The 15,012-nt window shown below is 44.3% G+C and overlaps 1 protein-coding gene across 1 annotated transcript in view; it reads left to right on the top strand.

The window, feature by feature from the left end:
• tmem63c (transmembrane protein 63C) overlaps positions 1-15,012 on the top strand; it is a 151,688-nt gene that overhangs the window by 65,612 nt on the left and 71,064 nt on the right. Inside the window, 4 exon segments of the mRNA XM_048599981.1 lie at positions 1,695-1,815; positions 3,278-3,411; positions 10,584-10,706; positions 12,055-12,112. Coding sequence (XP_048455938.1) covers positions 1,695-1,815; positions 3,278-3,411; positions 10,584-10,706; positions 12,055-12,112 — 436 coding nt within the window.

The raw sequence follows: 15,012 nt of genomic DNA, 5'->3' as shown, positions 1-15,012 counted from the left end.
AAACGTCAGCCTTTCTGCTCCTATGATGCTGCTTGGCCTGCTGTGTTCATCCAGCTCTGCACCTTGTTGTCTCGGATTCTCCAGCATTTGCAGTTCCTACTATCTCGGGTATCTGAAGATGTCAGTTATAGTTAATATTGTTATACAGAATAATGATTAATGTTTTGGGTTCAGTGACCCTTCTTTTGAGGATCACTGGATCTGAAATATTAACTCGGATTTCCTTCCACAGATGCTGCCAGATCTGCTGAATTTTTTCCTGCAATTTGTGTTTTTGGTTCTGATTTACAGCATCTGCAGATCTTTCAGTTTTTTGTACAGCATAGCAGGTGCTTTAAATTTATTCTTAGGATGTCATAACACTCAAGACTTTGGCCCTAATGCGGGAAAGTGGGACTATTGTAGGATAAGATAGCCGCGGAGTAGGATGCTCCAGCCTGAGCTCCTCTGTTCTGCCCATTCTTTTTCTTTCTTCCTTTCCCTGTTCCCTTCCTTCTCTCCCTTCTCTTGGCCTTGGACACCCAGCCCTGGCCTCTGACGTGGGATGGGCTGAGACGCCAGCAGTTGGAGCAGGGACGCCAGCAGCCAAGTGTGGAGCAGGATAGTGGCCCAGAGCGAAGCGTGTTGGCAGCCAGCAGCCAGACCACATGGAGGTCCCTTGAAATGGTCTGCTGTGGAGAGCCTTTGGAGAGAGACTGTGATGTTTGTCTTTTTAACTTTGCTTCTTGTATTTCTGACCTATGGTCATATTGTGTATAGCTATAATTTTTTTTCTTCATTTCTCTATTTGAAACTAAGGATTATACCTGGGTGTCATTGTACCTAAGATGGTGCTGTAAGTGGCGACTTTTCACTGAACTCACTTGAGTACATGTGACCATAAAGCTAATTCAATTCAATTCAATACAGTAAAATTCAATTAGTGGTTAATTTTTAGCAGTGCAGACTTGATGGGCCAAAGGGACACTGCATAATTCTGTGTGAGTGCTGTGAGAATCTGTAACTGAGCCACGTATTAGCTAATGAACCCACTTAACAGGACATTGTTAGGGACTGGCAATAAATGCTGGCCAATCAGTGATCCCCACATTCCATGAGTAAATTAAGAAAATTGTTAAGAAGCAAGCCTGATATTATTAGGAGATTTATGAGCTCCATAGAGTTCCAGTTGGCCTCAACATAATGGTTTTATAGTGGGGACAATTAATGAAGGTTCCTGCTCCCGATTCTTAAATCAGTGACCTCAGGTGCAGAACATGTATATCGAAAATAGGTGAGGACAATATAAAGCCCAGATGTAATTCCCGCAGACTTGAATATTCTGCTGATGGTCAGTATTTGACATGTTGTAGCAAACTGAACCCTGAAATCCTCTGGACAGGTGGAAGCACCAGAAAAAAAACAGTTGGATTTATTCTTCTGGTGATAAAGGTGAATTTATTTCTCCCAGACGGTGGTGAATTTGTGGAATTCTTTATTGCAGGGACTGACTGAGGCTGGGTTGTTAAGTATTTTCAAGAGATAGACAGATTTTTAATTAGTAAGGAATCAAGAGTTAAGGTGAAAAGACAGCAACGTGGAGTTGAGAATGATTAGATCAACCATGATCTCATTGAATGGTGAACAGATGGTTGAATGGTCTACTTCTTCTGCCATATCTTATTGTCTTTGTAACTCCTATTTTACTCTTTCAGACGAAAGGCAATGAAAGGCAGGCTATACTTCACAGCCAAGGCTCAAAAGGAAGGAAAGATAATGATTAAGACCCATCCATTGGCCAGGATCTGTTGCTGCGATTTCTGTGGGTTTGAACAGGTGAGAAGAATCAGGTTACAAATAAGCAGATATGTTAAAAGCAGGCAGCACGCAGAAAGCTGGAGAGGGTGGAGGAGTGGGGCTGCCTGGAGAACAAGGTCAGGGTGGGGGAGGGCAGAGGAGCTGCCTCAGCACAAGGAGTCCAGAGAAGCTGTGCCTACTGTGTTCATCCAGCTCTGCACCTTGTTGTCCAGAGAAGCTTCCTGGGTATGGGGTCTGTGGAGAAGCTACCTGAGCGATGGAGTGTCAATGAGTGCGAGAGTGGGGTCAGGGGATGGGGGCCTCAGTGAGGTGGGTTGGAGGAGGTGCCTCAGCGAAGTGGACCAGGAGGGATGTCTTGATGAGTGCGGACGGGAAGAATGGAGGATCTACCTCAGCGAGGGGGAGGATTGTAAGAGCTGCCTCAGTGAGGAGGGTTTGGAGAAGCTGCCTCAGAGGTGGCCAGAGGAGCTGCCTCAGTGAGTGTGGTGGTGGTGGGGGGGGTGGACTTTGGAGGAGCTGCCTCAGAGGGGGCAGAGGAGTTGTATCAGTGATTGCAGGAGTGGTTGGAGGGTGTGAGAGGATGGAGGAGCTTCCTCTGTGAAGGGGAGCGTAGAGGGGATTTCTCAGTGTGGGAGCTGAAGATGCTGCCTGAACAAGGGTGTTTGTGGTGGAGCTGCCTCAGTCAGGGGATGGAGGAGATGTTTTCTCTATGGAAAGGCAACAACTGTTTGGGCAGGTGGATGGGAAGCAGCCACCAATGGCATGGCCTGAGATGGAGGGGATTCTTAGGTCAATGGAAGAGACAAGGTAATGGTTCACAGGCTGACAGGGTGTCACTCGCTGAGAATCATGAGAAGACCAATCATTGGGATCATGGTGTAGAGAGTGAGGACATAGAGTTGGCAGAGGAATGGATATGGCCATCAAAGAATTTTCTCAGTTGTAAGTTCGGTTTTGACAGCTGATTTGAGGAGATGCTGTAGCATGTTGGGTTGTGGGCATTTGTCGGCAAGGGAGCTGAGAAAATGACCATGGGTTTAGAAGGGAGTGTGTGAGTTGACATTGTGATTTTAGAGTTTTGGGTGGGTGTGAGGGGCGAGCACTAGAGGAACTAATTTTGGTGTAACTGGGATAAAATTCAAGAGAACTGAGGTAGAGTTTTTAAGCAGCCAGCCTTGACATTTGGACACCACATGGCAGACTGTATTGTGCTTCCCAGATTGGTGGTTTGGCAAATGTGAGCAAAAAGGCTGAACTCCAGAGGTGAGCCCTTGATATCAAGGCCATATTTAACGGAGTGTGGCATCAAGGAGCCCTAGCAAAATTGGAATCAATGGGAATTGGGAAAAAGCCTATGCTGTTAGGAGTCACACCTAACACATTGGAAGATGATTGTGCTTGTTGCAGGTCAATCATTTCAACTTCGAGGCTATAAGCTACATAACCAGCTTGTTACCTAGTATCTCCATCTCTTTTGCAGGTGGATGCAGAGCAATACTACAGTGAATTGGAGGAGAAGCTAACAGATGAGTTTAATGCTGAGCGGAATCGGATTACCTTGAAAAGGCTGGGGATGGGTTTTGTAACCTTCCAGGATGAGCGGATGACAGCTGTGTGAGTGTCTGTGAGTGGAGAGATGGATATTCATTTGGTTTGTTCATAGACTTTCCATTTGCCATTTTATACAATTAATCTGACCAAGAATTATGTGCCCCTCCACACCCTGGCACTGGCATTACACTAATTAAAACTGGCTCTACGCTGCCTCTTTACTCCCTGGCCCTAGACTAACATTTTTTTTATTCACTTGTGGGACATGGCTATTGCTGGCTGGACAGCATTTATTGCCCGTCCCTAGTTGTTCTTGAGAAGGTGGTGAGCTGCCTTCTTGAACCACTGCAGTCCATGTGCTGTATGTAGACCCACAATGCCCTTAGGGAGGGAATTCCAAGATTTTGACCCAGCGACCCTGAAGTGATGGCGATACATTTCCAAATCAGAATGGTGCGTGGCTTGGAGTGGTAATTGTGGGTGATGGGGTTCTAGAGGGGAGGCAATGGCCTAGTGGTATTATCACTGAACTGTTAATCCAGAGACCCAGATAATGTTCTGGGGACCCGGGTTTGAATCCCGCCACAGTAGATGGTGGAATTTGAATTCAATAAATATCTGGAATTAGGGTCTAATGATGCCCATGAATCCATTGCCGATTGTTGGAAAAACCCATCTGGTTCACTAATGTCCTTTAGGGAAGGAAACTGCCATCCTTACCTGGTCTGGCCTACATGTGACTCCAGACCCACAGCAATGTGGTTGACTTTTTACTACCCTCTGGGCAATTAGGGATGGGCACTAAATGCTGCCTAGCCAGTGATGCCCTCATCCCATGGATGAATAAAAAAAATCTGCTGCCCTTATCCTTCTAGATGGATGTGGTCATGGGTTTGGAAGGTGCTGTCTAAGGATCTTTGATGAATTTCCACAGTGTATCATGTAGATAGTAACACTGCTGCTACTGAGCGGCGGTGGTGGATGGAGTGGTTGCTTGCGGATGTGGTGCCAGACAAGAGAGCTGCTGTGTCCTGGGTTGTGTCAAGCTTCTTGAGTATGGTTGGAGCTGCGTGCCTCCAGACCCTAGACTGCCCCTTTATTCCCTGGCCATACACTAGCCAAAACTGGCCCAACACTGCTCCTCCATTCCCTGGCACTGACCTTTTGATCTCTCTGCCTATAAATTCTGTGCCTACGTGCCTCTGTTCACTTCACCTGATGAAGGAGCAGTGCTCTGAAAGCTTGTAATTTCAAATAAGCCTGTTGGACTATAACCTGGTGTCCTATGACTTCTGACCTAGCACATCCTTCCTTAGATACAGGGCCCAAAACTACCTCACAGTATTCCAAATACAGTCTGACCAGAGCTTATACAGCCTCAGCAGTACACCTCTGCTGTTGTGTTCTAGCCCTCTTGAAATAAATGCTAAAATTGTGCTTGCTGCTCTAACTGCCAACCGAGCCTGCATGTTAACCCTTAGAGAATCCTGGGCTGGGACTCTTAAATCCCTTTATCTTCAGACTTCCGAAGCCCTTCCCCATTTAGAAAATAGTCTATGCCTCTATCCTTCCCGCCAAAGTGCATAACCTGACACCTTCCCAAATTGTATTCCATGTGCCACTTCATTACCCACTCTCCTAGCCTGTCCAAGGTCTTCTGCAACCTCCACACTTCCTCAACACTACCTGTCCCTTCCACTTTCTCAACATGACCTGTCCCTTCACCTATCTTTGTGTCATCTGCAAACTTGGCAACAATGCTCTCAGTTTCTTCGTCCACATAATTTATAACATGAATAGTCATGAAGCCAATGCAGACCCCTGATACAAATCACCCTCACTTTTCAAAATTCTGATAGAAACAAGCCCAGCCTGTCCAAACTATCCTCATAAGACAGCCTATTCAATGCAAGTATTGATCTAATAAGCCTTCTCTGAACTGCATTTGCATTATTCCTTCAATAAGGGAGATCAAACTGCAGGCAGTATTTCAGAAGCATTCTTAGCATCCTTACTTTTATGTTCAATACTTCTCATAACAAAACATAGCATCCAATTAGAGACAGCAAGAACAGTAGATGCTGGAGTCAGAGATAACAGTGTGGAGCTGGAGGAACAAAGCAGGCCAGGCAGCATCAGAGGAGCAGGAAAGCTGACGTTTCGGGTCGGGACTCCTCTTCAGAAATGGGGAGGGGGAAGGAAGCTCAGAAATAAATAGAGAGTGGAGGAGGTGGGGCTGGGAAGGGGGGGTGGGATGGTGATATGTTTTAGAGTAGATTTGTAGCTCGGGTTCTGAATGTAGCGGTTGGTTGGCTCGCTGAGCTGGTTCGTTGTTCCGCAGACGTTTCATTACCCTGCTGGGTAATATCATCAGTGCAGCCTCTGATGAAGGGCTGTTGTGTTTTCCCACCTTTTATTTAAACTCTGGTGTCCGTTGAGCTGGATTAGCTCACTTCCGGTTTTCAGTCTAGTGAAGTACAGTTTTCCGGCCTCCTCCAGTGTCACAATGACACCACCCACAAACTGGAGGAGCAGCGCCTCATTTTCTGCCTCGGGAGCCTACAGCCCAATGGCCTAAACATGGATTTCACCAGTTTTAAAATCTCCCCACCCCCGGCCTCATCCCATGTCCAACCCTTCCTCTCATCCCTGCCTCCTTAACCTGACACAACCTGTCCATCTTCTCTCCCACCTATCCGCTCCTCCCACCTCACTGACCAATCCACACCTGCACTCACCTATCACCATCCCACCCACTTTCCCCAGCCCCACCCGTCCTCTCTATTTATTTCTGAGCTCCCTATAGCTTCCGATTAGCTTTTTGATTACACACTGTACCTGTATGTTAAACTTTTGTGACTTATTCACTGGAATATCTAAATCCCTCTGCATCTTGGAATTCTGCAGTCATTATTCATTTAAGTCATACTCTGCTTTTTTCATGCATCTTGTCCAAGTGAACAACTGCACATTTTCCAACATAATACTCTATCTGCCAGATTTTGACCCCCTCACTCAACTTATTGATGTCTATCCATAACCACCTTGTGGCTTCTTCAGAACCTGCATATCTCCCTATCTTGGTGTCTTTTATGAATTTAGCTAACAAACCTTCATTTTCCTCATCAAAGTCATTGACTGAAATTGTAACAAATAGATGCTCCAGTACAGAACCCTGAAGTACTCTGCTCGTGACATCCTGCCGATCAGAAAAAGACATACTTCTGCATACTGTTTTTCCCGTGAGCCAGCTAAGATTTTATCCGTATTTGTATGTTCTGCCCTATGCATGAGTTTTTATTTTCTAAAATAGCCTTTGATGTGGCAACTCATCAGATGATTTTTGGATGTTCAAGTACAGTATGTCCACAGGCTCCCCTTTTTACCCAAAGCATGTTACTCAAAGAACTCCAAAAAGTTGGTTAAATGCGACTTCCCTTTGACATAACCATGGTCACTGTTCCTAATTACCTTTCATTTTTCTAATTTCATGGCTATAATCTATTTAATGATTAGTTCTTACACTTGCCCCACAACAGGTGTAAAGGTAACTAGTCTATAATTTCCGGCCTCCCTACCTCTTAACTAGAGGGGTTATTTTGTGAATTCAGGGTGTCTTGGAAAATTAACACATCATATCCACTACCTCATTAGCCATTCTTTCAAGAGCGGTTATGTTTTTGAGAGGAGAGAAGCAGCCTGTAATTTGAGGGGCATTGAGAAGGTGAGTGACAGTAGGAAGCAGAGCTGCCGGGATCTCCAGACTTCACAGTTACAAGCCTGCAGGATCAAAAATGAAACTAAATCCTGACTCGCCTGTCTTAAAACACAAAGTATAACTTTAGCTTAAAGTCATACATTGTATTTAACACTGTATTCTCTAGATTGTGATCTAGGAGGTGATCCCATTCTTTTTCTGATTGAAATGAGTGAGTCCCTCAGAGATCTGTGCTAGGGCCTCAATATTTTACATTTATATCAATGACTTAGATAAGGGGAGAAGATCATAGATCATAGATTCCCTACAGTGTGGAAACAGGCCCTTCTGCCCAACAAGTGCACACCGACCCTCAGAACATCCCACCCCGACCCACCCCACTAATCTACACATCCCTGAACACTATGGGCAATTTAGCTTGGCCAATCCACCTAGCCTGCACATCTTTGGACTGTGGGAAGAAACCAGAGCACCCGGAGGAAACCCACACAGACATGGGGAGAATGTGCAAACTCTACACAGACAGTCGCCCGAGGGTGGAATCCAACCTGGGTTCCTAGTGTTGTGAGGCAGCAGTGCTAACCACTGAGCCAAATTTGCAAATAATACAAAGATAGGGAAGTATGTTGTGAAAGGGGCATAAAGAAGCTGCAGACTGAAATAGATGAATGGGCAAGAGAAGGAGCAAAACTTGACCTTCTCTTTGGAAATAAGGCAGGGCAAGTGACTGAGGTGACAGTGGAGGAGCACTTTGGGGCCAGTGATCATAATTTTAGCAGCTTTAAAATAGTTATGGAAAAGGATAGATGAAATCTAAAAGTTAAAGTTCTAAATTAAAGTAAGGCCAATTTTGACAGTAATGAGAGAAGGTTGATTAGGAGAGGCTATTTGCAGGTAAAGGGATGGTTGGAAAATGGGAGGCCTTTAAAAATGAGATAATGAGAGTCTAGAGGCAGTATGTTCCTGAAAGTGTGAAGGGTGCAGCTGGTAGGTGTAGGGAATGGTGGATGATGAGAGAAATTGAGGCTCTGGTCCAGAAAAGAAAGAGGCATATGTCTGGTATAGACAGCTGGGATCGAGTGAATCCATAGAAGAGTATAAGGACTAAGTAATGAGCTGTCAATTCTGCCTTTTCGTCATGATTTTCACTCTTTTACTCCTACTTACTCCTGTTTCTCTGTTTGTATACTCTGTCCCTTATCCTTGCCTGGGTAATTAATGTTGTCATTTCCTCTTTGTAAGCCCACATTTCCACAAACACTCACACACTCTCACACTCTCATACACACACACTCACACACTCACATATACCCTGTCACTCACTCACTCACTCTCCCTCTTTCATACACACAAATACACACTCTCATACATTCTGTTTCACCCGCATATATACACTCACACTTACACACTCTCTCTCACACTCTCTCTCACACTCTCTCTCACTCTTTCTCTGTCAAACTCTCTCTTGCACACTGTCTCACATACTGTTTCACGCACACCCCCTCCCTCTGTCTCTCTCATATACATACACACACACACACTCTGTCTCACATGCACCTATACGCTTGCGCGCGCGCACACACACACACACACACACACAAATGTGTGGGGTGAATTTGCAGATACATTCGATTTTGTTCAAAAAGCACACAATTTGTTTTCACAGTCAATCAATGGGGCATTTTGTAAATGGCTCAGTAGTTAGCACTGCTGCCTCACAGCGCCAGGGATCCAGGTTCGATTCCAGACTCAGGCGACTGTGTGGAGTTTGCACACTCTCCCCGTGTCTGCGTGGGTCTCTGTTGGGTGCTCTGGTTTCTTCCCACAGTCCAAAAATATGAAAATTAGGTAGATTGGCTGTGCTAAATTGCACATAGTGTTCAGGGATGTGTAGGTTAGGTGCGATAACCATGGGAAAAGCAGGGTTACAGGGTTAGAGGATGGGTCTGGGTAGGATGCTATTTGGAAGGTTGGTGTGGACTTGTTGGGCCAAATGGTCTGTTTCACCATTGTAGGGATTCAATGATTCCATGAAATAAAGCCAATCTAAGTCCAGGTTAAAACACGGGCAGATTCTAAACGAGGCCTCAGACCTAAAATGTCAGACCTGAGATGTCATCTCTTGTATACACTATTAAAACCTTTAGTTATCTTGGGGCAGTGACTTGAAAGAAATTCTGGGATTTGTATTTTAATCAATGGAAACCTGCATCTCCTTTCTAACTGATTAAAGATTTAACAGGAGGGAGTCAGCCAGCCATTTTAGGTTTATTCAATACATTTGCATCAGTTGTATGATCCTTTGATATTTTATTTATAAATTCTGTGTCTTGATACCTCCTGTCTCACTATGCTTGAGGAAGGAGCCCTCATTATTTGATTCGTCCATGCACTGGTCCCAGCATGGTTCAAGTGAAGCCACTCCATCAGAACAATGCCACTTTCCTGCAATATCTCCAAATACCATGAGGTCATCGGTCTCCTAATCGCTCTCATCTATCTCCTAATTGGTCTCATAATCTAATTGAATGGCAAAAAGGCTTGATGGGCTGAATAGCTTATTCTTGCTCCTGTGTTCTTCTGCTTTGATTATAACAATTATTTGTGTAAAAAATGCATTGTTTCATCTTCCCTGTAGCTGTTTTGCTAATGACCTTAGATCTGTGGCCTCACGTTACTGACTGTGCTCACGGTGGAAATAGTTTCTCATTATTTATTCTAACAAAACCATTGATGATTTTGAACACTTGATCAAATGTCCCCTGAACCTTCTCTACTATAAGCGGAACAAGCCCATCTTAACCAGTTTCTCCACCTAACTGAAGCGCTTCGTCTTTAGTACCATTCTAGTGAGTCTCTGTATTATTTCCCTGGATGCTGGCTTTATATAATATTGTGCCCAGAATTGAACATAGTTCTCTAGTTGATGCCTGACTATATTTTTACAAAGATTTAATATAACTTCCTTGCTTCCGTGCCACATGTTATGTGAATTGTATAAAGGACATGACTGACTGACCAACTCCTGTTTCTACATACTTCAACCATAGTTCACGCACAGCTCAGCATCACATAATTCGGTCTGCAGCTTTTAGAATTTTTTTCATGTGCTCGGGTGTCACTGGCTAGACCAACATTTATTGGCCCAATTGCTCAGACGGCAGCAAGCTAAGAGTCAACCTCTTTGCTGTGTCTGGAGTCACATGTAGACCAAGACCAGGTGAGGATGGCAGATTCCCTTCCCTAAAGGACAGTAGCGAACGAGATGGATTTTTATGACAATTGGCATAGTCAGCACTATACTAGCGTTTCATTCCAGATTTTTTACTGAATTCCGATTATGCCATCTACCGCGACATGGGTTTTAAATCCATGTCCTCAGAACGTTAGCTTGGGATTCTGCATTACTAGCCCAGTAACATCACCTCAATGCTACAACCTCCCAGAGAAGTAGCCATGTTTCTTACGTTCTTGCTTCGCACTCAATGGCTCCTGTACTTTTATTTTTGTTTTGTAGCATTGTGAAGCATTACCAGCACAGCCGATGCCGATATCAGCCACAGCAGTCCAGTGTCACCACAGTCGTCAAGTCTTATAGATGGGATGTGAGATATGCCCCAGCACTGAGCGACATTATCTGGTAGGATTCAAATCCCAGTGAAGCAATATTTCTAAGTCAAGATAGTGTGTGACTTTGAAGGGAACCTGCAGGTGATTGTATTCCCATGTATCTGCTACCCTTGTCCTTCTAGATGGTTGTGGACATGGGTTTGGAGAGTGCTGTTGAAGGAGCCTTGGTGAATTGTTGAAGTGCACCTTTTGGATGGTACAAACTGGTTCCACTTCCGTCGATAGTGGAGGGAGTGAATGATTAATGTGACACCTGTTAACAAAAATAGAAGTGTGGAGAATTGGAAGCAATTTAATTGGCTTTGATAAATTATTTAAGACTTCAGAACAAAAGGTAAGTACTAAAACAAAAACAAAGTTGCTGGAGAAGCTCAGCAGGTCTGGCAGCATCTGTGAAGGGAAAAACAGAGTTAACGTTTTGGGTCCGGTGACCCTTCCTCAGAATACATTTCTAGGCAGTGCATTCCAAACCTTAGTTAATCAGTTATGAAGAAGTTTTTTTTTGCAATACCCTAACTTCTTTTGCACATCACTGTAAATCTGTGCCCTCTCATCTTTGTTCCTTCAATATGTGGAAGCATCTCCAAATCTACATTATGCAGCCTGCTTATGATTTTGAAAACCTCAATCAAATCTCTTCTCAGCCTTCTCTCCGAGAAGGGCTGTTCTAATTTCTTCCATCTATACTCTGAAGTTTCTCATTCCTTGAACCATTCTTGTAAATCACTTCTCCAATGAATTCACATCTTTCCTTTAATGTGGTGACCACACTAAACACAATATGCCAAGTGTCTTGTACAAATTCAACATCATCTCCTTGCACTTGTGCTCTGCCCCTCAAAAAGCTAAGGACACCGTACACTTTATTAATACCATCAGGTATAGGAGCAGAACGTTGAATCTTCTCCACCATTCAAAAATGGCTGAAACGTTTCTCAACCTCATTCTCCTGCCTTCTCACCATAACCTTCGATCTCCTTACTAATCAAGAACCTAACTATCTCTGTCTTAAATGCAGTCAATGACTTGGCCTCCACAGCCTTCTGTGACAGATTTACCACGCTCTGACTGAAGAAATTCCTCCTTATCTCAGTCTGAAAGGTTTATCCCTGATCCTTAAACTATGACTCCTGGTTTTGGACTCCCCCACCATTGGGAATCTCTTTCCTGCATCTAACCTGTCTAGTCCTGTTAGAATTTTATGGGTTTCTGTGAGATTCCCCCTCATTCTTCCAAACTCCAGTGAGTACAATCCTAATCAACTTGATCTTTCCTCACATCTCCTGCCATCTCACAAATCAATTTGGTCAACCTTTGCTGCATTCCCTTTATAAGAAAAACATTCTTCCTCTGATAAGGAGACCAAAAATATGCACAGTATTTAGCGTGACTTCACCAATGTCCTGCATAATTACAGTAAGACATTCTTATTCCTGTACTTGAAACCTCTCTCTATGATTGCCAACATACATAAAAACATAGAAAATAGGTGCAGGAGTAGGCCATTTGGCCCTTTGAGCCTGCACCACCATTCAATACGATCATGGCTGACCATGCAATCACAGTATCCCATTCCCATCATCTCCCCAAACCCCTTGATCCCTTTAGCCGCAAGGGTCACGTCCAGCTCCCTCTTGAATGTATCTAATGAACTGGCCCCAACAGCTTCCTATGGGACAGAATCCCGCAGGTTCACAACTCTGAGTGAAGATATTTTTTCTCATCTCAGTCCTGAATGGCTAACCCCTTATTCTTAGATTGTGACCCCTTGTTCTGGACTTCTCCAACATTGGGAACATTCTTCCAGCATCTAGTCTGTCCAGTCCCATCAGGATTTTATGTTTCTGAGATGCCCCCTTCATTTTCCTAAATTCCAGCGAGTACAAGCCCAGTCGATCCAGTCTTTCCTCATATGTCAGTCCTACCATCCCAGGAATCAGTCTGGTGAACCTTTGCTGGACTCCCTCAATAGCAAGAATGTCCTTCCTCAGACTAGGAGACCAAAACTGTACACAGTACTCAAAGGTGTGACCTCACTAAGGCCCTGTATAACTGCAGCAAGACATCCTCACTCCGATACTCAAATCCTCTCGCTATGAAGGCCAGCATGCCATTAGCTTTCCTCACTGCCTGCTGCACCTGTGCACTTACTTTCAGTGACTGGTACGTAAGGACACCCACATCTCGCTGATTATTCTTCTTTCTCAAGTTACAGCCATTAAGATAATAATCTGCCTTCCTAATTTTGCTACCAAAATGGATAACCTCACATTTATTCACATTATACTGCATTTGCCATGCATTCGCCCATCCAGTCAGCCTGTCCAGATCACACTGCAACATCTTTGCATCTTCCTCACAGCTTACCCTTCCACCCAGTTTTTGTGTCATCTACAAATTGAGATGTTACATTTAGTTCCCTTGTCTAAGCCATCTAAATTTCTCATCACGTAATAGCTGGGGTCCAAGTACCGATCCCTGCAGCATTGCACTAGTCACTACCTGCCATTCAAATAAAGATGCATTCATTCCAATTCTTTGTTTCCTGTCTGCTAACCAGCTCTCTATCCATACCTATAACTAATGACACGGTGGCTCCGTGGTTAACCTCACAGTGCCAGGGACCTGTGTTCAATCCCTGCCTCGGGCGACTGTCTGCATGGGTTTCCTCCGGGTGCCCCGGTTTCCTCCCGCAGTCCAAAGATGTGCAGGCTAGGTGGATTTGCCGTGCTAAATTACCCATAATGTTCAGGGATGTATAGATTAGGTGGGTTACAAGGCAAAGGGGTGGCAGGATAGGTCGGGATGGGATGCTGTTCAGAAGACAGTGTGGACATGTTGGGCCGAAGGGCCTGTTTCCACACTGTAGGGTTTCCATGATCTACCCCCCCTAACCCATTTGCTTTAATTTTACACATTAATCTCCATCCTCAAAGACTTCCAGTAGATTTGTTAATGATGATTTCTCTTTGTAAATCCATACTGACTTGTCAATGTTCTTTTGAGGTTCCACAATGTCCTCCTCACAATTTACAATTCTTCCAAGTTTAGTGTCATCTGCAACTTTGAAATTATCCCCTGCATACCAAGCTCTATATCATTAATATATGTCAAAAAAGCAAGATTCCTAATAATGAGCCCTGGGGAATTCCAGTACAAACCTTCCTCCAGCCTGAAGAGTATCCATTGAGCATCACCGCGTTTCCTATCACTCATCTAATTTCGAATCCATCTTAGTGTCCCTTTTATACCATGACCTATCATTTTTCCTCAGAGTCTGTTTTGTGACAATGGATCAAACATCTTCTGAAAATTAATTTCTACCACATCAACAGTGTTATTCTCATCAAGGCTTTCTGTTACCTCTTCAAAGAATTCCTGCAAGTTATTTAAACATAATTTTGCTTTAGATTTTCATGCTAACCCGTCTGAATCAATACATCTTTTTCCATTTGACTCCTAACTCTATGCTTAGTAATTGTTTCTAGAAGCTTCCCCACTATGAAAATTAAACTAACTGGAGTACAATTGCTGGGAGTATCCTTACAACCTTTCTTGCACAAGGCTGTAATTTCTGCAGTTCTCTTGTCTTCTGGCAACTACTGAGTCTAGGCAAGTAAGAAAAATTTCTGCCCTCACTTTTTTCAAAATCCAGGTGGACATATGGGTATGATATGATAGCTTTCATTGCAATTTGGATTAAAGAAGGGTAGGAATTGCAGTTCATCATTCCTGGTGTCGGGATTTCAGTCGTATAGAGAGATAGAAATTACAAAAGACAAATGCAATAATGTTTGTCACGAGGGATGAAATGCTGGAAAAAGCAATCCATATGCTGCCTAGACTGTAATAGCACTAGTATAGGTGTGCCTGGGAGGTAACACTGTTAATGTGGGTATGCCTGGCTCGAGTGGATGTGCCTGGGCTGTAACTGTGCTAGTGTGGGTGTGCCTGGCTAGTGTGGGTGTTCCTGGGCTGTAACAATGTTAATGTGGGTGTGCCTGATCTGTAACTATGCAAGTGTGGGTGTGCCGGATCTGTAACTGTGCCAGTGTGGGTGTGCCTGGCCTGTAACTCTGCTAGTGTGGGTGTGCCGGATCTGTAACTGTGCCAGTGTGGGTGTGCCTGGCCTGTAACTGTGCTAGTGTGGGTACTCCGGGACTGTAACTGTGCCAGTGTGGGTGTGCCTGGCCTGTAACTGTGCCAGTGTGGGTGTTCCTGGCCTGTAACTGTGCTACAGATAGCAGGAACTGCGATGCTGGAGAATCTGAGATAACAAGGTGTAGAGCTGGATGAACAGAGCAGGCCAAGCAGCA

The sequence above is a fragment of the Rhincodon typus genome, chromosome 8, assembly GCF_021869965.1.
Source record: "Rhincodon typus isolate 14 chromosome 8, sRhiTyp1.1, whole genome shotgun sequence".
Lineage (NCBI taxonomy): Eukaryota > Metazoa > Chordata > Chondrichthyes > Orectolobiformes > Rhincodontidae > Rhincodon > Rhincodon typus.
This window is presented reverse-complemented; position numbering and strand designations above follow the sequence as displayed.